Source organism: Thamnophis sirtalis, unplaced genomic scaffold (genome assembly GCF_051295495.1).
Source record: "Thamnophis sirtalis isolate CommonGarterSnake01/CBP01778 unplaced genomic scaffold, rThaSir2_p1.2 scaffold_5, whole genome shotgun sequence".
NCBI classification, from domain to species: Eukaryota; Metazoa; Chordata; class Lepidosauria; order Squamata; family Natricidae; genus Thamnophis; species Thamnophis sirtalis.
Window position 1 is genome coordinate 40700845 of NW_028261385.1, and position 25996 is coordinate 40726840.

The 25996-nt window shown below is 38.5% G+C and overlaps 1 protein-coding gene across 1 annotated transcript in view; it reads right to left on the reverse strand.

Moving 5' to 3' along the window:
* Positions 1–25699, reverse strand: part of TMEM161B (transmembrane protein 161B) — a 43712-nt gene extending 18013 nt beyond the window's left edge. Inside the window, exons 1-5 of the mRNA XM_087715698.1 lie at positions 25544–25699; positions 14485–14588; positions 12272–12355; positions 9553–9650; positions 7863–8019 (exon numbers count right to left, since the gene is read on the reverse strand). Coding sequence (XP_087571824.1) covers positions 7863–8019; positions 9553–9650; positions 12272–12355; positions 14485–14588; positions 25544–25546 — 446 coding nt within the window. The 5' untranslated portion in view covers positions 25547–25699. The remainder of the gene's footprint in view (positions 1–7862; positions 8020–9552; positions 9651–12271; positions 12356–14484; positions 14589–25543) is intronic.
* Between the last annotated feature and the right edge of the window lie 297 nt (positions 25700–25996).

The following is a 25996-nucleotide window of genomic DNA, read 5'->3' on the forward strand; positions in this document are numbered from 1 at the left end:
AGACTGCATTCTTGGGGAGAAGGAATAATATCATGTGCAGGTCTTCAGAAACCAGCTATTATGTGGAACATGAATTCTTCGGGGCGACGGGGAACCTTAGTCCTAATTTGCTCAAAATGTACCATAAGATTAACTTCGGTTAAAGCAACAGCAGATTGAAAATGAGTTTGCTTTTAGCAGAGCTGACAACAAACATGGAAGAAAGTAAAGCCACGATCTCCTCTCCGGATAAAGGAAAGGACTTGGGATCACTGAGAGGGAGCTGCTCTTCTGGTTTCCTGCACTCCCCCGCACGCGTGAAGACCAGCTGGCCGCATGCATGTGCACACCAGTACCTGGAAGAACAACGGGCAATGACTGGCATGCCCAGAGAGATGGCTCTGTGTGCCACTTTCGGCACCTGTGCCATAGGTTCGCCATCATGGACCTAGGTATGTTTGGGATCATTGTCATGCTGAAAGACCCAGCCAAGTTTCATCTTCAATGCCGTTGCTGATGGATGGAGGTTTGCACTCCCACAGTTGATTTCTTCACACCAAGCTGCTTGCCTATTGCAGATTCAGTCTTCCCAGCCTGGTGCAGGTCTACAATTTTGTTTCTGGTGTCTTTCGACAACTCTTTGGTCTTCATCATGGTAGAGTTTGGAATGTGACTGTTTGAGGTTGTGGACAGGTGTCTTTTATATTGCTAACAAGTTCAAACAGATGCCATTAATACAGGTAATGGGTGGAGGACAAAGGAGCCTCTTAAAGAAGAAGTTACAGGTCTGTGAGAGCCAGAAATCTTGCTTGTTTGTAGGTGACCAAATACTTATTTTCCACCATAATTTGCAAAAAAATTCTTTCCAAATCAGACAATGTGATTGTCTGGATTTGTTTTCTCATTTTGTCTCTCATAGTTGAGGTCTACCTATGATGTCAATTACAGGTCTCTCTCATCTTTTTAAGTGTGAGAACTTGCACAATTAGTGGCTGACTAAATACTTTTTTGCCCCACTGTACAATAAAAATGGGCTTAAAAGAAAGAGATAGAAGAAAATTAAAATGAATTGAGATAACTGAAAATCGAAATGAATGGAGATTCTCAATCATCCAGATCATAGTTGTCCCAAACTGAAGAAGCTTCAGTCTTTTCAAAGAAACAAAGAAAGTCCAGTTATCTTTCGAAAAACACTTTTGGAACATGAAACCTAGACTGTATTGATATAGATTTAAAATTGATAGAATACAAGAAATATACTGGTAGACATTTTACAGAATTTAAAGATGAAAAAGGTGAATGTTTTGGTAGTTAAAAGGGACACATAAATAATAAACCAGAAGTGTTACTTGGATATGTGCATTTTAACTCAGAAAAGTGATTTGGGACAATTTTATTTTGAATTTACAAACAGAGATGTGTTAAGAAGGAATTCCTATGAAAAGACACGGAGAGAAAGAAGAGATCGATTTTGGGGATATGGCCCCAAAGGAATAAGAATTAAGACCTTAATGGAGGTGGGGTTGGGGTGGGGAGGGTAGGGGGAGGGAAATAAACATGTGCAAAAGTTTTTTTTTCAAAATTTTCAATAAAAAAAATAAAAATTAAGTTTTACAAAGCTGGCTTATTCAACCAAGATTAAGATATATATGATTCTTTTCTTTTCTAGCAGTTTTAGAGGTTTTTTTTTTCTGGACTAGAACTGAATGATAAGGCTTTAACAATTCATTTTCATATAAAACATGGGAAAACATGGGAATAAGACAAATTTTGTTGCATTTTTTAGACAAAATGATAAGCTATTAAAATTGAGAAGAGATGAAGAGAAAAAAATAATTTGGGATTAAGACTAAAATTTTAAAAATATTACTTCTAATAGTACTAATGTTTATTTACCTTAATTAAGTTTGATGAGGTTTTGAAAAATTTGTTTACAGATAGGAGGAAAAAGTAGAGCTTTTTTCTTTATATTTTTATAAAAGATGACAAGATACTCTGTAAGTAAGGGGAAAAATTAAGTTTTGTTTAAACTTAATATATAATTATTTTGGTTCTTAATAGACTTTTAATAAATAAAAGATAATAAATGAGATATGGATTAGACAAGAATCTCAGATGAACGGAGAGGTTTGAACGGAGGCCCCGTCAAGGGCCTGAGAACTAGGGGCGGATCCCATGAAGGAAACCTGTGGATGGGGGAGGCCTGAGATTAGCGTCCCCCTTAAGAAAAAGCTTGATTAGAGGAACGTGACAGAGGAAGACCCTACACCCCCAAGACCAAAGACAGAGCCGCCACCTGACAGCACAGGGTGTTGTGTGACAGTCCATCATCCAGGCCTTTCTGCAGAAAGTCCAAGACGTTGGGAATAGTGGCCCTAGCGGGAGAAATGCTAAGTGGGAAGCACCACCTAACGAAGGCAGCCCAGGTGGAGTTGTAAATCCGGGTCGTCTGGAAGCCTCGATGGTGTGAATGACCCCGGAGGACAGGTTAGCCTTCCTCAGGAGTCACCGTTCAAGAGCCAGGCGGTCAGATGGAGCCACTGGGGCTCCGGATGAATCAGGACCACCTGGCGCAAGACCACCTCCTTCTGCGGAATCCTCCACGGAGCAGCTATGGACAGCTGGACTAGATCCACAAACCAGTGCCTCCTGGGCCAAAAAGGGGCCACAACAATGACTAGAGCCCTCTCCACTACCACCTTCCTGAGGGTCTCCGGATTGAGTGGATGGGAGGGAAGGCATAAAGCAGGCCCGGAGGCCACTTGCTCCAGAGGGCATCCGTGCCCCCTGCAGATCAGGACTGGAGTGGCAAAGAGGTCCACCAGAGGGGAGCCAAACCTCCGACAGATTCCCCCGAAACAAGGCTGGGTGGAACTGCCACTCGCCATTGTCCAGGGTCGCCCGACTCAGCCAGTCCGCTTGGTGGTTGGATAGACTGGAGATGTGCTCCAACACCAAGGACGACAGGTGCCTCTCCACCCAGGTGCCGAGCCTCAGGGCCTCCAGCCAGAGAGCCCGAGACTGAGTCTCCCCTTGACGATTTATGTGGGCTTTGGTGGCCACATTGTCCATCAGGAGTAGCACATGACAGCCCTCCACAGAAGTCCGGAAATGTTGCAAGGCTAGGCGCTGCCTTCGGTTCCAACCAATTTATATTATGTCGGAGATCTGAAGCCGTCCACCTGCCCTGAGCCAAGCGAGAGCCCACCAGGGCTCCCCAACTGAACAGACTCGTGTCTGTGGTCCTGGTCACCCTGTCCGGCTCCCAGAAGGAGCAGCCCTGCTGAATGGCTGGGGAGATCCACCACCTGAGGGAGGACCGGACCCCCGCCGGGAGACAGAGGGTCCGAAGAGCGTTGCTCATCCTTCCCCTCTGGAAAGGGATGAGCTCACACTGAAGGGGCTGGAGGTGGAGTCTGGCCCACGGGACTATCCCTATACAAGAGACCATCTTGCCTAACAACTGTGATGTGAGGACTGAAACTAACCGACTTCTGCGAACTTTTTCTGTGAGCTGACGCAGACTCGTCTGACAGTCTCGGGACAGATGGACCACCCCCAACACGGAGTCTATGACTGTCCCTAGGTGAAGGATGTGCGTGGAAGGGGAGAGATGGCTCTTGGGGAAGTTCACCAAAAACCCTAGAGATTGAAGACTCCGAATGATGAGTCGGAGGTCTGAGACTGCCTGAGGAAATGACCCCACCTGGACTAGGACATCATCCAGGTAGCATTGGAGTCTCATCAGGATGAAGTGCAGATGAGCTGCCAATGCTGCCAGCACCTTCGTAAATGCCCGAGGGGCTGAGGACTGATGCTGGAACCTATTCCTGTCCTGATAGGACGATCGAGAAAATTGCCTGTCTGATCTGAAAGAAGAAAAACGCTGATGATGGTCAAAGTCGGGAGCCCTGTACAACGGCCTACGGTAAGGATGAGTCCAAGACTCCGCCTTTTTAGTGCTAGATGGAAGGACCTTCTTCTTGTCCTTATTTTTGACCAGAATGGGTCGAGAGCCTCCCCAAAGAGATTGGGGCCCTTGAAGGGGTCAGCTGCCAGATTCCACTTGGCCTTGTTATCCATCTGCCAGTTACGAAGCCATAACAGGTGACGGGAAGCAACTGAGGTGGTCAAGGCGCTGGATGCGAACTTGACCGTGTCCAAGGTCGCATCATCGGAGAATTGAGAGGCCACAATAATCTTGGTAAGATCCTGGTGGAGGCGCTCATCCTGGATTGGGATGCGATCTTGGAGCTGGCGGAGCCACATAATCGTGGTGCAATTAAAATACGAGGCTGCTGCCACAGACTTAATGGCTCAGACAGTGGCGTTGAAATTCTTCCTCAAGGTAAGCTCAGCGCGCTTATCCTCAGGTTTCAACTTGTCCGCTGCATCCCCGGACACCACCGGGGAAGAAGAGACCAAAGCAGCAACCGGGGTGTCAACAGTGGGCAATTGAATGGCCTGGGCAAAGGCCTGCTCCATGTTGTAGAAACGACGGTCATTACTTCCAGGGTTGGAAAAATTGGAAGGTCGGGCCCATTGGTTGGTTAGGACCTCCATAAACAAAGGAGGGGCTGGAATCGTCTCCTTGTTTGTGGCAGTGTTAGAAAACATGGCCTTGTCCGGATCCCTAGGCGGGGGCACCGTGGGATCCCCAGTCCCAATCTTGGTGGTTTTCCTCATCTTGTTCAGGAGTGTTTTGAACATGGCTGGAAGAAATAGGCCCGAAGGAGGAGGATCGGGGGGGGGGGCGCATTCTCGTCCTCCGAAAATCCCACATCCTGAAGATTCTCCTCCCCCATGACAGAACCCTTGCTAACCATGGAAGGAGAGGGAGCCCTATACTGGAGACGGCCTGACCCCCCTGAGACCTAGATGAATGGGAATTCCTGTCCCGCTGGGCAATGCCCCGTGAGATGGCTGCAGAAATAAGCCTTTTGATTCCTTCAGGGAGGTGTTCCAAATCCTCCATGACCCTATAACGAGAACTAGGGCCCTGAGGTGCCAACTTGTGGGTTGAATAATGCTCTCTAGAAGTCCCCTCCAGAGCTATCCCTTGCTAATCCTGGAGAAACCAAGGGGGAGGGGAAAGGAGATCCCCTCCGTCTGGAATAGCTACGGGATCTACTTGGGGAGGCAGAGGGAGAAAATGGACTGAACCCCCTAGGAAAGGAATGAGCAGAGGTGGGCCTGATTGGTGACCTGCATCTGCTGGTAGAGGTAGGCCCGGCTGACTTGGCCTGCCTCTCAGCCCTGGCAGAAATCTTTTCCAGGGCCTTGTGCCTCCTGGCCTCCTCCCCCGTAGGAGCCCTAGAGGGGCGATGAGCCGCTAGAGGCCTGGCTGGGGGATCCTGGGTTCTAGGCCCCTGCCCCAGCCCTTCTTCCACCACCAAAGGACCCTACAACTGGCCGTTGGATTTCTGAGCCCTCCTCCATTGCCCCACTTACGTGTCCTGAAGCAACAGGGTGATGGGCACCAGGCCTCTGTAGGCCACACCGGAACCTGGGCCTTGACTGGGTCTAGCTGATTAAGGACAAGCACTCCAGCCTAGCCTTTTCAAAATGGCCGCACGGGAAAAGAAACAGGCTCCACGCACGTGGCGCTAAACAAAATGGCTGCCGGAGCTTAGAAACCGCTAGCGCTAAAAATGGGGGCCGTAGCAAGTCCTCAGGTCACGCCCAGCATCTCGGAGCAAAGACAAGCCTCGTAGACGCTGGGGGCCCCGCGGCACACAGGCACGCACCCCTCCCCAAGGCGACCAGGCTTGCGTCAAAATGATGAGGCGCGGAGCACAGCAGCTGCCCGAATCAAGCAGCGGCTCCGCAGGCTGCTCGCGCGTGCCTCAAGGCGCTTTTAATAATCGCCCAGCTCTCCCCAGCCGGCAGCAGAAAAAAGGCAGCCTCTCTACAGCAACTCCTTGGAGCATAGCAGCCCCGCAGTCCCAGGAATAGGGCTAAAGCTTCTGGGCCCGTGGAGGGGAGGAAGGGCGCCCCACAGGGCCCTCCCCGACCGCCCGAGGCAGAAGGGACTGTCCCTTAGGCCGCAGCTGCAGTTTAGAATTTGAATCAATTTGAAGTCTCCAATTAAATCCAATTAAAATCCAGATTGATTAAAAAAAAAGAAATATTCCTACCTAGCAACAAACAGTGCTTGGACCAAGAGACTGAGAGGAAACTGGGCAAGAATGGAAGGCAGGAGTATTTAAGAAGTTTACTCTCAGCCTTTGGATCAATCAGGCTTTGAGAATACCCACACGTGACCAGTCCCTCTCTTCCACTGGAAAATATTAGAAAGTACAGTATTTAACAATATCAGGTGGCTGAATATACATATGAAACATAATAGTCTTTTTTACTTTTACTTTTATTAATCATAGTATGGTCCTTTTAAAAAGATTTTTAAATGTTTTAAATTATAATATGAAGAAACCCTTGACCCTTTTAAACAAATAAGAAATTTACAAATTACTGTTATATGGATATTATGAAATTCATTTTTAAAATATAAAATAATTGTTCAACAACAAAAAACTGTATGACATCAAAACTGATAATACATTTTTATTGCCATATACTAAGATTGAATTCAGATTCATACAAATATCTACACGCTTTGTGGATTGGGGTTTCTTGAGTCTAGGAAGTGTTTCAGACTAGGGCATTTGTTTTATTTATAGTCAGAATTGAGTAAGCAATCAAAAGTAACACTCGTGATCCCTCCTGAATGTATCAGCTATAAAAACACACACTAAAGTCAAATCTAGCCCTATCTCTCTTCTTTCTGCTGCATATTTTAAGACAGCCAGTGAATGATCTGCTGTCAGCCAGAGCTGACATAGAAGACAAGTTTCCATAAGGAACATACAGTACATCAACAAAGAAAGCAGTGTCTAAGAGGTATATAGAAACAGGATATGGATTATAGAAATTGAGAACCAGCCACCACAACTTTTGCAGAAGAAATGGGTCATGAACATTCAGAGGAAGAAAAAATGATACTAAGTGTAAAGACAGCAGTTCTCTAAAGAATAGAGGGAATGTAGTAGTTTCCTGAAAGAATACAAATGATCACAGAAGTCTAAGATGATGGTTCTCAAATTGTGGTCATATGGCCCCTTGACTATTTAATTATTTTAAAGAAGGCCACAGATGAAAAACATGTCAAGTGGGACACAGACACACACACAAATTTTATACTGCAAATACTCTCTTGCCAATGCCAGAAAACTAGATAGTCCATATCTAGTAATGGGACCTGGAGAAAAAGCTTAGAAGAGGGATCACAGGCAAAACAAATGAGAAACATTGTTCTAAGACTTGCTATTATGAGGACTGGAAATATACATGTCCCATGCAATATACTATCTACCAGAAGCTTTGATTAGCAACTTTTTGCGTAGTTATTTTTTGAATATTACTTTTGTGATGTATGTAGAATTAAAACTTGTACTGATAGAAAAATATGTTCTGAAAGCTTTAGCAGCTTCAAATAAACCTGAATATTTAATAGTATTTAGATATTTCATAGATGCTTTATTTACATAAACCAATTTAATTTTACATTAAAGTAATCAATATACATTGGTAATATATTGTATATCATCTGTAAAATAAGAAATTGAAATTCCTTATTTTCAGTAGGCTCAAGGTTTATGAAATATTGAATACAGTAGAAGTTCTGGTCACGACCATAATTGGTTTCATAACTTTGGTCACAAACCGAGTTGGTTGTGACCAGAACCTAATTTTGGAAATTTGGCGCTTACAAAAAAAATGGTGCAGAAGGGGAAATCGACTGCAAGGGGAAAAAATCGTGATTTTTTGGATTGGAACCCAATTTGAAAGTTAAACAGAAGTCCCAGAACACTTTAAAAGGATACATTGCAAAAGCGAGAACGAGAAAACACCAGACTATGCTGATATTCATTTCTTGTGAAGGCTTCATCCAAGTATAGTAAACTTCAGTTATCAAATAAACCACTGTAGCTGCCACTGTGAAGTCCACCAACCACTGATATTCAGGAAAATAATGCAAGGCTAAAATCAAAAGTGGATGTTTAGTAGTTGAAATAAACATACAGATACTTATAAACTGTCTTCAGGGCACAGACCTGAACATCTGTGAGACTATCAGTCTCCATCAAACAAAAACTGAAAGGGTTGGCATACGTCTCATCAAATAAGTGATGCACTTATATTGGACCGAGGTATGCCTTGCCCTATGGAATGCCCCACACCCAAGTTCAGATCACCCATCTGTAACAGTATACTCATAATAAATATGGTCTCATATATTCCCAGATGTTTCAAAAATATTACAAATGGAACAATCAGGTAATTTGATCTCAAAAAGTATATCAAAAGTTTTAGATATAGATTCAAGCATCACTTAAATAAATGTGGAAAAAAGATGCTATCTTTAACCAAAATATTGCATTAATATCACATTCCATCAAGTTATTTTTGTATGGACTCAAAACCCTGTATTCAAATTTACTAAAGCTCATTAAGCCAGTGCATAGCTTGAAGGTGGTGGTTTATTATGACAATTGATTATGTAATATTCTCCTCTAATATAAAAATAACACAGATATACATCCCTCTAAACTTTAAAAGACCTTTAAAATGCATGGGCTTCTGGCTGGGGAATTCTGAGAGAGGAAGTCCATGCATCATAAAGTTGCTGAAGTTGAGAAACATTGCTCTAAACTCCCTTCTAGGGATCTTTTTTGGGATCCAATAGTTAAAAGAAACTTTTATATAATAATCTTTCCCAGTTAATGGATAAGCTGGATGACATTTTGTGGCAATTCAAAACTCCTTAATGAGAAAAATGTTGCTACTTTCATATCTCTATGGGATGAACCAGGGGTAAAATTCAGCAGGTTCTGGAGAACCGGTAGCGGAAATTTTGAGTAGTTCCGAGAACAGGCAAATATCACCTCCAGCTGGCCCCAGAGTGGGGTGGAAATGGAGATTTTGCAGTATCCTTCCCCTGCCACGCCCACCAAGCCACACCCACAGAACCGGTAGTAAAAAAATGAATTTCACCACTGGGGATGAACATTTTTGCTTCCAGAGTGCAGTTTTTCACTCAGACAAATCACAAGGAAGACCCTTAATTCTCATCAACTAAATGAACCAATAAATACACTACCTACTTTTCATAACAGTATTTACTTACATGCATCTATTACTGAATCAATATGATTTATTTTGACATGTTTCTATTCCTTTCAGAATCTGTTAGAATTGAGCAACCTTTATTGTACAATAATTAAATATTTGAAATTCAAAGGAAAAATTTGGCATTTACATTTGAAATATTCCCTCTACATAGAAAGTTCAAATAAGCCAAGGACAGCTTAAAATAAAAGTTAAACACATGGAGATGAATTAAGTGTATTAATGGATTTTTCAATTATTTTATGACTGCTTAAAATACTAGTACATGGATTCTCAAACTGTAGCATTTGTCCTTTTTTAAATATGGGAATAAAAAGATATTCCAAAAACAACAAATGCTCAGGAACCCAACATTTTATCATGATTCAATGTATTATCCCTTACCCAATGCATCTATTTCAGTGATAGATTTTGTTTCCAGATGAAGATTAATGTCTTTAGGAATAGTTAATGGCTTGTTTTCAATGTGACCATTGTACTTCCTGTTGAGATAAACATATATTAAAAACTGTCAATATTACATCAGCTCTTACTGAGACTCTAAAATTGCTACTTAAAAAGTAGCATGAGACACAAACACCGCCTTTTATAAAGAAAAATAATGGGATGAGTTGCAAGCCGTCTCCAGTTCAGCTTCTGCTAACAATAGTAGTAGCTCTGAGACAAGGTTGATTATACAGCCCATTCAACAACTTAAGAAAATGAGATTCTACTATTTTTTTTATTTATTTTCAGGATGAAGAGTTTGAACCTTATCTTCTTCACTGATATATTGTAATTGTGAGAGGAACAAACTGAGTTTAAATACAACAACATCAGATGAATGTAATCAAACTCAAATCTTTCTCTAACAACCCCATGAAGCAACAAATAAGCAGTTTGAGAATGAACAAGGACCAGAGCATATGATCATCTAACTCATATCTATCCATCTAACTTAACATTTTCTTCTAAAAAGCTACCACAGGGGACAAACACATTATTAGGAGCTTGAATTCTTGGGCTCCCACATAATTATACAGCAATCACAGAAAATAAGAAAAAGTTGAAGAGTTTGGAATTAGGGTATAATAACGCAAAAGAATATTCTTTGCTCCTTTTTCTTCTCACTCACCCTTGAAAAGAATCAATGAAGATAAGAAAAAAGGAGGATGACAAACAACTCAATGAGTATTTAATAGCTTTTAATAAAGCTACTTTCAATATTATGTTATTCACTAGACAGAAATGCTATCAAATTTATTTGCTGAAAAGAAAACGGATCTGTGAGTCTAAAGACTGAAAACAGAGACACTGCTATTCAGCTTTATCTAATTGGGTATATCTGCAAACATGTGCAAATGAACTTGAATTTATTTAACTGAGTTGAACTAATGAGCATCATAATATCTTTCCATTTTTATGCTAGAATTTTTCATAAGTATATGTACAAAGCCACTCATAAAATTCTGGAAACTCTTTTGCTGAGTGGCAAGAAATGAAATTAGGCAATAAAAAATTAATAATTTAAGTTATAAAATTCTAGGAACCAAGAACACAAAAGCTCCTAAAGATGCTCTTGGAGTCACACCTTAAAACTCACGGGCTTTATCAATGATTTTTCTATAACAAATTCTTCTGAAGAATAGCCAAAATCACCTTGCATACCAAGCATCCTCCAATGTCCTCTTTTACCTTTGTTAATTTATTTTTAATACAATTATAACTGTTCCATAACAAATAAAACAAGGTACTCAAGGATCTACTATATTCTCAGGAGCAATTGGTATCTAAACTTTCCTTTAGAAAACCTACTGTCTAGTCGTTATAATTTATTGGAGAAATAAAGTGGATGCACAATTGTATAAACCTTTCAGATGGAATACACTGTTGTAGAAGTAGAAATTTGGCATAGTATTCCCGAACTTCTGATCGGACCATTAGGCTGTCTTTCGCCCTCCCTAGGCTTTAGGAAAGCCTCCAGAGCCTAGGGAGGGCAAAAATTTCCCCCTCCTGTGGGGGTTGCTCATGCATGCGCAGGTGGGTGAGCATGCACGCACACAGTTTTGGCACACCTTTAGAGAAAAGTTAGCCATCGCTGGAATAAGGTGTAAGGAAAGACTGCCTGACGATTAAATTATTTTTAGTGGCAGTCCTTCATATTTAGAATGCCTTAATCAAAATATAATATTTATATTTTGCACAGTGCAATATTTTTACAATTTTACACACTATTAGTATTTTTCAGGCCCATAAATAAATTAATACTTTCATATTTTAACTTTTATTCTGCGACCGAGCAGTTTAACTGATTTACCATTCATATGCTTTAGACATTAAAACTGTGGTACACTTCTTTCTCAACAGTAGTATTTGGGCTTGAAAGCCAACTTGAAAAAACTTCACCGAAGACAACACAGACAAACCATTAAACTACAACTGCCACGAAAACAGCACAGCCCTATCTTTATAATGATCAAAACTCAAGTTTGACTTGGTGGCATTTACTGTGGTACAATAATTTTAAATAAAACATACAAATAGCTAATTTTAAAATAGACTTTTCTCAGCCTTGCATAGTAGTTTCACCAATGGATGGACCTAGTAGACTTCAATCTTCTAATAGATAGGATCTTGCAAGTTATCTGAAATGTTTATTTTAACTTTGAAACTCTAATTGGTGTGGGATCAGTATCACACAAATAGAAATTTTCTATGTTAATAGTCTAAAATTATTTATACAAAAATATCTCTACAGTAATTGTTAATAGAACAAGTGATCCTCACATTAGACCTTGCACCTTGGCTGGTCACATAATACAGATTTTGGCCAGTAAAATGCATAACAGTGACAAGGGCAAATATATTAGAGGTGACCTATCTCCCTTTTCTCTGCTTTATTATTATTTATCCCCAAAATATTCATAAGTCTTTTGAAACCCTTTGATTTTTAATACAGTATCAATGTATTAAATGCAGATTTGCACACCCATATGATTTATTTCTATACAAAATCATTTTTAACATATTATTTTTGTAATCATTAAAGGATATCAAATAACCAACCACAACAACTGTGTAAAGACTGTGAAATAATTACCAACTACCCATACTGTTTTTATACCTATCTTTCTTGCTTTTTCCCTTTTGCTGTTTTCCTGCAAGAATACGTAATTCTTCTTCTGTGGGATGCAGGTACCACCGCAAACTAAAAAAAAACAAAACCCAAAAAACATTAACAATTTGAATTACATTTGACTAAATATAATAACCCACGTCCTTGTAATTCAAATAGTAATGTTAAAACAGTTTTAATTATATCCATATACCTATGAAAGCTGCTTGTTTTGTAATATAGAAACACCAAACTCTTAGCAGGCCTTCTTTATCTTATAGGTAGTTCTCATTTAACAACTATTCAAAATTGCAATGGTGCTGAATAATAGTCATAGCTAGTCCTTGGAATTACAGTTGTAGTTGCAACAGCTCTGCAATCACATGTTGAAAATTTGAACATTTGGCAGCCTGTCCATATTTATGAGCACATGCGCTTATGCCCACCATCCATGCTTTTTTGGTTATGCTGCTCTTCTTCTGCCATCTACCCCTGCTGCCTCCAGCTGAGCTTTGCAATCTTCTTCCTCCCATTGTTGACAAGTCACTTCTGGCTGAGGAGGAAGAGGATACCAAAGGGCAGCAAGAATAGGAAGTGACAGAGTTAAGGGAAGACAAAAGAACAGAAATAGGGAGGAAATAGGTGGGAAGGAGAGTTGAAGCAGAGAACAATACAGCCTAACAAGAGAAGCAAGGTCCTTGTCTAACACCTGCAACCAGAACTACCGGAACTGGTGATGTTTTGTCTAATGACCACCGCTTTGTGATGGAAATTCCAGAACCAATTAAGGTTAAGCAAGGACTAGCTATTTACTCTTTTTCTACATTACTCTTTGAGCTGCTTTTTAACTAAAGCCTCACACACTAAATATAAAATTATTAAAAAACAAAAGCAAACAAGTATGTTTGTCAAGATGATTGGTAAGATTCAAATTTGACTTTTTAGTAAAATATGCCACCAGATAATTATCTACAGAGAATTCAGTAGATAAATTATGACAAACTCAATAGTCCATGACCAGCTGTTCAATATCCCACAGGAATCTCTAGAGGACCAATAAGGAGGCTGCTGTTTTAACGCTTAGCAAGGCCAAAGCTATCCTACCATATCTACTTACTTTGTCCTTCCACCTGTCCTCTCTAGTGAGGTATTTGAGCAAATTTCTACACTGGCAAGCAGCTGCCAATTATGAGTGCTAGACTCCCTTTTATTTGTCAAGCAGCCATCTGGCTTATATAGTCCTTCAACATGTCTCAGAATCATCCATCAATTAAGCTCTTGATGAAGACAGAGAAGATTTAGGTTGAGTAGACAAATCATCAGTTATTAGTAAATCCAACCAAAAGAACACCTGGCTGCATACATTGAGCAGTGACTGTTATAACTATATATGGAATTGTGGGGTCCTTGATAATTATTTAACCAGGAAATTGAGCTTATTTCTTATTTTATAATTTTTAGAGTAATCCCTTCTGAAATTTAAGTGCATTTATAAAAGCCAATAGCATCTAACTAGAGAATTAATCTTCTGAAGATCACCCATTATTCTGGTTTCCTAGCAAGAATGTCACAAAAGGTAGAATATTTTCAAATGGAAATTCTAAAGGATTTAGGGAGCCTGGGGATAGCCCAAATGTGCTTTTTTCTTAATTGTTTTTAGCACAGGGAGCTTAATGATTGTGAATGTTATTTTAAAATTAAGTAATTTGTCACAAGTACTATGATTGTCACTAATGACTATTGCCTTTAAGTAAGCCATCCTCTTTTCTTAAATTTCAAACCCGAGTTTACTCTTACAGGATGCATATTTTAAGTATTAAGAAAATTATACAAAAAATGTATGGTCATATTATTAAGTAAGATGAGATAGAAGTGTCTGCTTTTGTAAATAGGGCATAGCACTTGTCAAGAAATAGATCATGGACAGTATATGTAATAGTATAATAAAGAATATACCATCTATTTCTCAAGAAGACCCTAAGCTGTAGCATAATGCACATTTCTAGATAAGACTGGAAAAGATTTAATGTGATTGTTTTTAGAACCAACATATCCAGACTCATTATAATTATAATCAGTTCCCAGACAAACTTGATACACAAAGGAATAGGCCAGCAAAATATTCAACAGCATTTTACAGATACAGCAAATTTACTATAGTATCAGCTTTCATGGACAAGAACCCACTTTATCAGATGTTTAGTTCTGGTTTCTTATCTTACCTTCCACTGCAAAGAAGCCACCGGGCAAGAGAGTAGTGAGGTATGATCTTATGTATAATGCTAGTCATCACCATGGTAACCACCAGCTGCACACCTATCACCCCCTGTAGAAGAATAAACCAATGTATGTTAACATGAACAAACTTTATTTTACAGCTTCTCTAAAACCAATCTTTAAATAGCATCATTTTCTTGTAACTGTGAATTATTAGTTCTAATCTAAAGCACTGACATTTCAAAATGTGGCTTTATAACTGCTTTCTCCGCTCTGATGCTCCCCAAATGTTGGACAACAAACCTGATAATCTACCACATCTATAAAGTACCAAACTGAGTACATTTTTAATAGGAATGAGCATTTGTCTAATATTAAAAATAAAGTATAGATTTATTTTTAGATTATATTCAGAATAACAGATTATATAAGAACAGTTAACTATTTTTAATATTTTAAACATATAGTTCTCTATTTTATCTACATTAGTGTCAATCAATTATCAATTCTTCAGTTTTCTGGAAAAATCAGTATAAAACATCAACATTTTTCGTAAGATGATCTGTTTTTGAAAATCTGGTGAATAGCCACAAGTCTATGTAAAAGGAAACCCAGATTTGTCCCCATTTACTAAAATAAGCAGAAAGGTAAAATCAACAATGAATTCAAAAACTATGCTTCCCATTAATTCTCCAATTCATCCTTTTTTCCATTTGAAAAACTTTATTTGTATAATCAATGAGATAATAGTTAACAATATACTGTATTTTTTGCTCCATAAGACGTACTTTTTCCTCCCAAAAGTGGATAGAAATGTCTGTGCGTCTGTGCCAGGGCTTTGGTGAGTAGTAGCAGCAGGTCCTTTTACAGTGCTGAACCCCTCCTCTTCTGCCTTTGTCATTGCCTACTTCTTCTGTCTCTTTTCCACAGTACAGGAGTCAATAGGCAGAGCTGGCACATGAGAGGACACCTATCTATAGTCCTCTCAGGCTCCACCTGATTTCTTTTTTCTTGCTTTCTTCCTCTAAACCCAGGGACATCTTATGGTCAGGTGCGTCTTATGGAGCGAAAAATACAAACTTATTTTATTGCATAAAATGAAGAAGAAGCATATCTATAATTTCTACTGTCATATGTGGTATGCTGCAATTCTAATTTTTTGAAGTTAAAATGTGCACTACCACTTCCATCATAAAAATGAGAAATCTTTCTATCTAAGGGCTATTGGAAAACGTATACAACAGATAAAATGGTGTATGGATTTGAAAATAAAAAACAAATGCAAATATTTCACATCAAACTTTTTAAAGTTTGTGAACAAAATTAGAGTTAATATCTATTTTTTTCTTTTTCAGAAATCACAGATAAAATATTGCTTAGATGTTACATAGAGATATCAGTGATTAAATTCGTTGTGAGTTTCCTTTAAAATCTATTTCTCATTCCTCCTATATTCCAATAACTGGGTCTTAAAGTAGCCTTCCTGTGTTTCATTTGGTTCAGAAAACTACCAGCTGAGAGTTAAAACAAAGAGATTCAAATAAAGAGGTGCCAACTCAACCATCACAATAAGAACAAAAAATTAAAAGCAGTAAAATATCAATTTAAGGATATTTCCCTTTGGATTTATAAATAGAAGTTCAGATGGCAGAAAACTGAAAGGCTAAGAACTGGAATATTGTAATCCAAATATCTCAAGTTCAAAACTGTTAATGATTCTTGGATATATACAAGACGAATTATGTAAATACACATTAAAAAAAATAAACAATTCTTATTATTTAAAATTGCAAAACATCTGGTAGGTAACCAATGGTTCCTACCATATGGTAATCAACCAAGCCATTTTCTAAATCTACTTCTTACTTCCACCACTGCAAGGTCTCTCTTGTAATTCCTGTCAATATATAGTAATTTGTACCTACTCTGTTTACAAAGTACAGATAGTCCTCAGGTTATATACATGCATTCAGCAACCATTCAAAGTTATGATGGTACAAAATAAGGGGACTCATGACTGGCCCTCAAAGTTCTGGCTGTCACAGCATTCCCCACAATTATATGGCTGTGATTTTCAACATTCCCTGCTGGCTTTCCTAAAGTAAAATCTATGGGGAAGCTAGCAGAAAATTAAAAGTTGCAGTTACATGAGGTCCTCACTTAAAGACCCATATGGTTTTTCCTTAGGGACAGCAATGGGGACTAGCAGAACTGTTATTGCTAAGCAACAAAGTCATGTGATGTCATATTTTATGACTGCATTGTCAAGAACTACCTTAGATAGCAAAGAATCAATACAACTGTGGAAAATAATTCTCAAGATCCTGTACTAACTTAATCCAAACTTTTAGCAAATGAACAAGTCAGTGAGATAGAATGACTTGAATATCTGATTTTCAAGAAAATGCTAAATTTAATTTCAATAAATATGACAACACTAATATAGTGTCTTCAGATCAAAGCACTCCTTATAAGAAATATTTCAGACAACTGAATGCTGTTGACAGAAGAGTACTGAATTCCCACTTAGAATTGCTTCTTATTTTCTATGTCAGTAGGATTCCACCTAAAGATTTCCATTAAAAATTAAAAGAATGTGAGCATTTCTGGTACATATTGCCACACATCACTTTTAGTTATCACAGTAATATAAATGAAACTGGGGTAAATCAGAAGCATGCTTTAACATTTAAACAAGGAATCAAATTAACTTTCACTAAATACACTGAAATTGTTGGAAATGGTTTTGATATTAAAATGTATCTAAAGACGGTAAACCTTCCCTTTCCTGACACTAAATGTATACACATACATCTGCCATTCTGAAAGATATGATTTTTTTTCTTGGATTAGGATTCCAAGCTTCCGCAGGTCTCCCCTTCTACCCTTATCTCTCAAATCCATCTTTCCTCGGTTTCCTTTTTCTTCTGAAATGTAAATTATGAAAGGTGCTCTGCTTTGAGGGACAGCTCTAATACCCAAACATCACAATAATAATATCTGTTTAACAATGTTCTCACAATACAGATCTATAATTAAAAATAGCATTTTTCTAATATGCTTCATGATATAAAGGCAGAGTAATATGTTAGTATAATTGCTTTTCAATTGTTTACCCACATGAAATACCTTATTTTCCCATTTACCTTTTCTAAACCGATTTCATGCAAACTGCATTATACTCTATAAGATCAATATCTGACCACCATGTATCTATCACCAGGCTATACAAATGACTAAGTTTGTTCTAAGTTAGTGACTCCCAAGTTCAAAAGAAGGCAGAGTACTATCTGTACTATATTATTTAGGGGAAACATACATTGCTATTAAAAAGGGAATATCATTAATGATAAAATAGCTATTCTTGACACTGATTAAGAATTCTAGATATGATCTGCCTTGTACTGAAGTGTTAAACCAGGGGAAATTTACCCTTCAACAGACTTAAAAAAATAATTCAAATTAGTCAGTGATTATCTATTTTAGAAGCAAGAAACCTTAATGGAAACTTAAAGTGACAAAAGTATTATGGTATAGTAGGAGATTCTGTAGGTTACAGTCTGTTAAACGTAGGAGGCATTCTTTTGCGCTTCAATTACATACATATATGCATAAGGTTAGGGTGAAATAATAAGTAGTGGTAAGATGAATTTAAATGTATAAAAAATATCCAATGATAATGTTGGGCATTTATAAAACAGATGAGCAAATTAACAGACATTCCTTCATTGGTCAGCTATGTAACGTATGCAGTACAGTTTTTTTAAAAGAAATATTCTTGTTCACCACAAATGGTATAAGCTGAGTTTCTTGATGAATTCTAGTTCAGCTATTTACCACTACAATCAGTGTTTGAATGTTGTATATTAGAAAGTTAAAAGTTAATATTCTGTTTTTTTATAATTTAAATTTCTGATGCTACATTTTATCCTTTTATTCTTTTTAATAATCTTACCTCTCGCCCTATAGAATATTACACTTGAAGATCAGCTAACAAAAGAATGTCTGATGGCATTAATAGTGCCAGAATAGGACAGTATTACCTTTTACATATCTGTGGTTATTCAAACCGCAATGCCTTAGATCATACACTACGTCTTAGTAAAATAGTTAGATCTTAGTATTAGATATTAACTAAGCCATATTTTATGATTCAGCAAGTACAATTGATTTTTGTGTAAGTAAAAAAATAAAGAATAGCCACATCTTTACTACCTAAAGCTAAGGACAGGGAAATGTCCTTGATGGGAGTGTGACTGCCTCAGAAGATCATCTGCTGGGAAACTAGTGAGCTTCTTTGTAGAGTTGTTTCGACCACTGAGAGAACAGATTGCTGGACTAGACGGGCTTGGGGTTTAATCCAAAAGGGCACTCTAATATTCTCAAAACAAAAGCAGGGAAGTGTGTCTGTATGTTTCATCATTTGTAACCTTCCACTGATACAGTGAATATAATTTGATTATCTATATTCAAGCTCCTTATAAAAAAAATCCTAGTTTAATTTAGACTTTTCTTCACAAAATTGATTAAGATAATAAATTAGATGTGAGGATGTATTCTCTACAGGGTTCTATAGTTTCAATTTTTAAATTTACTATAGCAAGAATGCTTCCATTATAAATTCTGGAGCAGGGAATAATGGCAACTGCCGGCCAGAATTTTACTATCCTGCTCTGCATTTTGGTTTCCTTTTGGGTTTTTTTACATGGAGCTTTTAAATCAGAGGTTCTTCTCAGAAAACATGGATGAAGTGGAATGGAATCCCCTAGGCTGTTAATTTAGATTTTAACCAATGCAGAAATAGCTATATAAACCAACCACTCCATAAGAAAACTATAGTCACACTAACCTTTCCTAAAAATAGATGATCTGGATAATAGATATCAAACCTAGTGGGATCCAAGGAGAGTATTTTAATGAGGCATAGCCTCTTTCAAAACAGCTGGCATCATTCTATCGTTCAATGAGATGTTGACCACATCCTGAATCAATCTATAATAGCTCCCACAGAGCTGCTAAAGAGCCACAGGAGACAGATCAGGTTTTCATGCGACCAGAGACAACAGAGTACCCTATCTACTCCATTAGAATTCACTGATCAGAAGCAGTCTCAGGCAACACAATCAGTTGTAATCCCAGTCACCACAACTGACTCCATCCATAGAAAGTCAAGACTTTGCCATAACATTTTGCTAATAAGATTGCTCAGGTTTACCAAATAGTCAGAGATTAGGTGGGAAGATGTTTGCTGACCCTTCTCCTACAGAAAATTGGCCAGCCTATAAAGCAATTGGCATTACAGGCAGTTTTTCTTCCACTCTCTCTCTCAGATCTTAGAAAAACCAGGGACTAGTCTGACCAAAAGGGAAAGGCTACTTGATAGGGCTGCAGTCAACTGGCCAGGATGCCACCCATAAAATTACTGGGATAACTTTCAAGGGCTCTAACATAAACCATCAAGGTCCATAAGATGCCCAGGCCTGTATCACCTTAATCAGCTGATTTTCTCTGTGGGATCCCAAGAGGTAATCAATCTCACCAGGACCAAGAGATGATCTGATCATAACAAAGGGTTTGTGGAAATGCCCTTTGTAGCTAGATAATATATCTGATTTGAGAGTGTCTAACATGTACCTGCCTACAAGTATTAGGTCCCAAGATTAGTTAGAAGAACTTATGGTCACTATGAATGCTGACCAGCAGAATACCAAATTTAGTTTTGGAGATGCATTCAGAATTGACCTTATAACAATTCCATATATTTTAAATCTCAGCAAAATATTTACTCAATTCAAAAGCAGTGGATGTGCTTTAAATTATTTGCAGCTTCTGAACTACCTTCAAAGACTGCCATTATTGCCAGACCACCTCTATGTTATCAAGTAACCTATAAACAGCTCACAACTTATGACCGGTTGCTTAGCTCAGACATTTGGCAATTGGGCCACATTTATGGCCATCTGTAGCATTCCATGGCCATGGGATCATGTTTTGCTGAAAACTGCCATTTCCTTCCAGTTTTCGGCAAAATCATGTCTATAAGTAACTATTGGTTTGTTTGACTTCATTTTATGATTACTTCGTTTGCCTAATGACCACAAAAAAGGGCATAAAATTGGGTTGATCATATGACTGGCCCAGTTTATGACTGTGATTGGCAGTTGTAAGTTGAGGACCACTGAAAAGCTGTTTAAGTCTAACCATTTCAGGGAGACTGAATTTTCCTTTCCTACACAGGGTGCATTTTGTAAGGAACAAGTTTCACCTATGCAAACCTAAGTCAATTAATAAACATAAATTATGGCTCCCAAGTCTCTTCATTCAAATGATTCTACATGTTACTATGCTCAATGGTGATGCTGCGAAAAGGTCGAGGAGAATCAGTAGAATCAGGTTTCCCATTTTAATTCATGATAAGGGAGATCATTACATTAAGCAAGGCTAGATCTGAATCCTACTGAAATTGCCCTACAAAATCTACTTCATCAAAGAAATTTTCAAATTGCTTACCTACTGTGTGTTAGATTATCTTGGCCAGTCTATCTAAAAGGAAAGTTAGTTTTTGCCACTGAAATAATTCAACTTTAAAAAAGATCCACTGAGTTACAGCAGTGGAAATAAATTAGTAATTGTTGTTTTTCTTTATCTGAAATTTTAGGGGAATGGGGAGAAAGACATTTATTTATTTAATGTATATGCCAATATGCCATTGATAAGGTAATTTTTAAATTCATAGTTGCCTTCTTCTTTGATAAATAAAGTTTGCAATTCATCAATAATTCTTGTAATAGAGAGATTTTCTTAAACATCTTCAAGATAACAAAAAATACCCCACTATCATAAGATATATTAAGGAGCTGTAATGATTTGTTATATATCAAAAATAACTACAATAGTTTGTTAACTTTCTCTAGGAAGACAATATACCGTACGTCCTTAAGATTTAAGTAAAAGTTATTTCCTGAAACTTGACCAAAGATACTCTAGCTCTGCGTGCCACAGGTGCCACGCAGAGCCCTCTCTCAGGACATGCGAGCTATTGCCCGTTGCTCATCCAGGTTCCGGTGCACTGGCGAGGTGGTCTTCATATGCACGGGAATGCCAGAAACTGAAAGAGCAGCCGCATACACATGCCGGTGGCTGCTCTTCCAGTTTCTGGTGCACCGGCCACCTAGTCTTATGGTTTCTGGTGCGCTGGCTAACTGGTCTTCATGCGCGCAGGAGCGCCAGAAGAGCAGCTGCCTGGTGTGCATGTGCACTCTGGGTTGCTGCTGTTCAGGTTTCCGGTGCGCATATGATCTTCCGGTTTCTGAAAGTTTCCAGTATGTGCATGTGCACCAGCCAGCTGGTCTTCATGCGTGCCAGAAACAAGAAGACAAGCTGGCCGATGCGCATGTGCGTGCTGGAAACCGGAAGAGCAGCTGCCTGGTGTGCACATGCATACCAGGCGGCTGCTCATTTGGTTTCCGGCGCGCGCGCACACACACACACACACACACACACACACACACATTCTTGTTTGTCGAAAAGGTTCACCAAACTGGAGTCTCCTGCTTAAGCAAGAGATTGAACTAAAAGACTTCCAAGATCCCTTCCAACTGTTATTCTGTTATACATTCTATTGAACGTATTTTGTAAAAATTGTGAATCAATATTGTTTATCAATAAAGTGTACTCTTTTTCAAAGCTTTTATCACTAAATAAATGTTATAAATTTACCATTAAATAAATTGATGGTTTATCTCAAAAAATATGAGATAGACCATCATCAAATATAGTACAAAAATATAGTAAGCATAACAGTCATATTACTAAACCTGTTATAGAAAATAATTGTACTTTTTCAAGGGCAAGAAAACTATATATTTTTATGCCCGATATTAACCTAAGCGACTATTTATTTGGGACCATATGAAACAGCAATAGCAAACAATATCTATAAGTCAACAGTAAAGGACCATATCATGCCAGGTACCTTTTCTAGGTTGATGGAACAGATTAAATATGAAGGGCATGAAATAACAAACTAAGTTTAGGAGGGAGGAGTAATGGGGAGAGAGAGAGAGAGCGAACACATTTGGCCAGGACATATAACCCAGAAAACATGACTACAAATTCAGTTTCTCTGGACATTTATCTTTTTAACTGTATGAAGAAAAAGATCCTTGGGTCAGGAAAAGCTGCTTTTGACTTTGTGTCAGTGCCAATGTACTCTAAAGGGCCAGAAAAACTAAAACCAAGAATTCTGCTATATGCACCAAGTCCTTACACATATCCACCTTTTTTTGAAGACAGGACTTTATTTCTAATGTTCACAAAATTCATCTGTTATACAGTATAGAGATGGCAGCCTTTTTTCCTATGGAAAGTTCTAGGTGCTAATCTGAGAAAGAAATATGTCAGTGTTGAGCATAGGTTCATTTTTCTCTTATTTGATATAGAGCTTGTGCTTCTACTCAAGCAACAGCTGTTTTAATACTAGCTCCTTTTGTGTCTGGCAGAATGGCCAAACATTATCCACCCTTACCCAATAATATGCTTAGCATGGGGCCTTTAACATACTTTTGACTGATTTTAATCTTCCCATTTAATTTTAGTAAGTTGAATTTTGTATATTGTATTCGTTGCTTAGATTTCATAATATTGGGAATATACACCTTAGAAATAAAATACATGGCATGAGGCAAAAATATTAAGTCTGACCCACATTATATATAACTACCGTAGCTGGATACCCGTGCTCTGCTACAAAACTATGTGATCGGGCTTGCTAAACCAACACTTACAGCTTGAAAATGCCCCCAGAGGCCTCTTCTATCTTATCCCCTTCTCTCCCTCAGGCTGGCCCCATTGATCTTCTCCTATCCCCTTCTCTCCCTCAGGCTTGCCCCCAAGAGGACTCTCCTATCTTATCCCCTTCTCTCCCTCAGGCTAACTCCTTAGTATCAGAGTGTTTTTCAGGTGGGGAAGGGGAGTAGAACGTCTAACTCCCTACATCAGAGAAATACTAATGATCTGATGGTCATTTCGAAAAATCCTTTCTTAGTGAGCACCTGGAAGCCAAAAGGAACCTACGTGCCAAATTTCAAGTTTGCAGGCTTTATGGTTCTGGAGATTTTGTGATGCTGCGTAAGTGGTATTTTGCTACACACACACAAACACACACACACACACTATTCCCAAATGTCACTATTGATGCAATTTCATAAGCCAATATAACAACCACACACAAATACATATATAAACATTTGTAAAGATTCAATATTAAAATGAGAAAACTATTTAGTTTTTCCTAATATCTAAAACTTAACATAATAGGAACCATATTTTTCTTCTGCAGAGTAGGCAGAATTAAAATAAGATTAAAATCAAGTTTTTGTAGACTACAGATATCTCATTAGATTTGGCTTTTGCTTTTTTGGAGGAATGGGCTTAGCTTCAACTCGATGTTTATTCCTGGCAATTGCTTGGACCAGTCACTTGCCATGGTTCTCTAGAAGTTGTCTACCATTGCCTACTTCCTAGGACTGAGAGAGTGTGCCTGGCTCAAGATTACCTAGCTGGATTTATGTCTAAGGCAAGACAGGAACTCAGACTCTCAGTTTTTAGCTTGATGTCTTAACCACTACACCAAACTGTTCAAGAGTTGGCTTAGGTTAAGAGGAAAACAAATAACCATTCATAAGATTGAACTTTAGTAACTTATTTCTTCAATTAATATCAAATCCTTTTGTGATCAATGAAGATTTCCTCCTTACATAACATAGCATGGAAATGCAGTGCATGGGGCCTGCTTGCCTGAGGGGAATTCTCATAGTAGCTACTCACCCTATATGGCAGAGTTGACACACTCTGGATTCCTTTGATTGACAAATTCCATCTACACAAACACAAACACACAAACATACACACACACCAGATCCTGATAATGGTGATTCAGAGTTTGAAGACCTGGATCTTAGACCACATCTTTGTTGAAGCGTTTTTGGATTGTGGAGGCTTGATTCTCTTTCCTATTCCATTGTTGTTACTGTTTTATTACTTTACTTTTCTCTATTATTGTATTATTTTTTTCTTATTTTCAATATTTTTATTTGTGAGGTGCCCAGAGTCATTGGGAGTTGGATGGCCATATCAACTTAAAATACTAATCATAACAGCCCTTGGCTACCTGGGCAAGTGTATAAATAAAAAAATATGTTTCCATTAATGTCTGCACTATGTCAGTAACATTGTATACCCTTTTATATTGTTTAACCTTTTGTATGGTTTAACTTCCATTATGGCAAATGAATTATATTGACTAATCAATACCGAATAAGCAAATATTTCAATTATCTTGTCTGAAAAAAATCCATTAGAATAACTGAAAACCAAGAGTAACTTTTTTGAGTATTTAATTAAACAAAAATGTTTGTCTTTTCTGACATTTGTAATTAAACTATACTGAACATCCACATCTAAATAATTTTACATCAAAACTATTACCAATTAAATGAATCAGCCAAAAGTTCTTATGGAGTAATAACATATGCTAATCATTAATTACTGGATTCCTTTTTGTTGTTTACAAGTATAAACATGCCACAGCCTACTTACCAAGGCCAATCATATTATTAACACAGAAAAAGCCATGGAAAAGATTCCTTAAGAGATGATGAAAGGCAAGCAACAAACATAGAAGCCTGTTCAAGTTGGACTCCTCCTTCCTACATAGTAAATTACAGTATCACCAACTGTCCTATGGGAAGGATCATAAGTTTGTTTTAAATAATACATATTGCATTTTTATTTACAGCAGTTTGTATTGCTTGTAAGGTGTGCTCCCATGAAACTGAGGATGTAAATATATGTGATCTATAATAAACAAACAAGTAACATTAGAGTGTCACTGTTTACTAATATTTCAGAAATACCTTGAAATCGAAATTTCGAGTCCTATATTCCTAATTTGACCAAACTGAGGATAGATTCTATATGCATTGACCTCTTTTTCTAAACGAGAGCAGAACTAAAGTCAATCCAAACTCCTTCTGTTTCTTCTACTTTTCTCCCCAAACTCACCATGCTGTCCCAACGGCCTCCGCCTCCACCACCGCCTCCTCCTCCTCACGTGCGCTCCCCACACCCAGCTCATAAATCCTCAAAGCGGGATCTTGCCGGTGCTCAAGAGCCTATTCCCTAACCAGCAACTGTTTCTACTGCCCGGCTCACGCCTTTCGAGCCTACAAAGGTCACGTCAGGACCCAGCTCCATTAGGACCCCGTGTAGGTTGTCCCCGGATCCGCCTGAATAGAAAACGGACCCATCTCTCCGCTGCAGGTTCAACCGGTTAGTTCTGTCCACCGCGCTAGAGCTGAATTTGCCTCACGGAGAACTCCCCAAGAGAAAAGCGAAATGAATTTATCCGCAAAGGCCCATAGACTTGCTTTTCAACAGGCGCAAACTTGGAAACCCCGCAGCTTTTTGGAAGTTAAAAGCGCGAACGACTACAACCATGGGGTGTGGGGGGGGGGT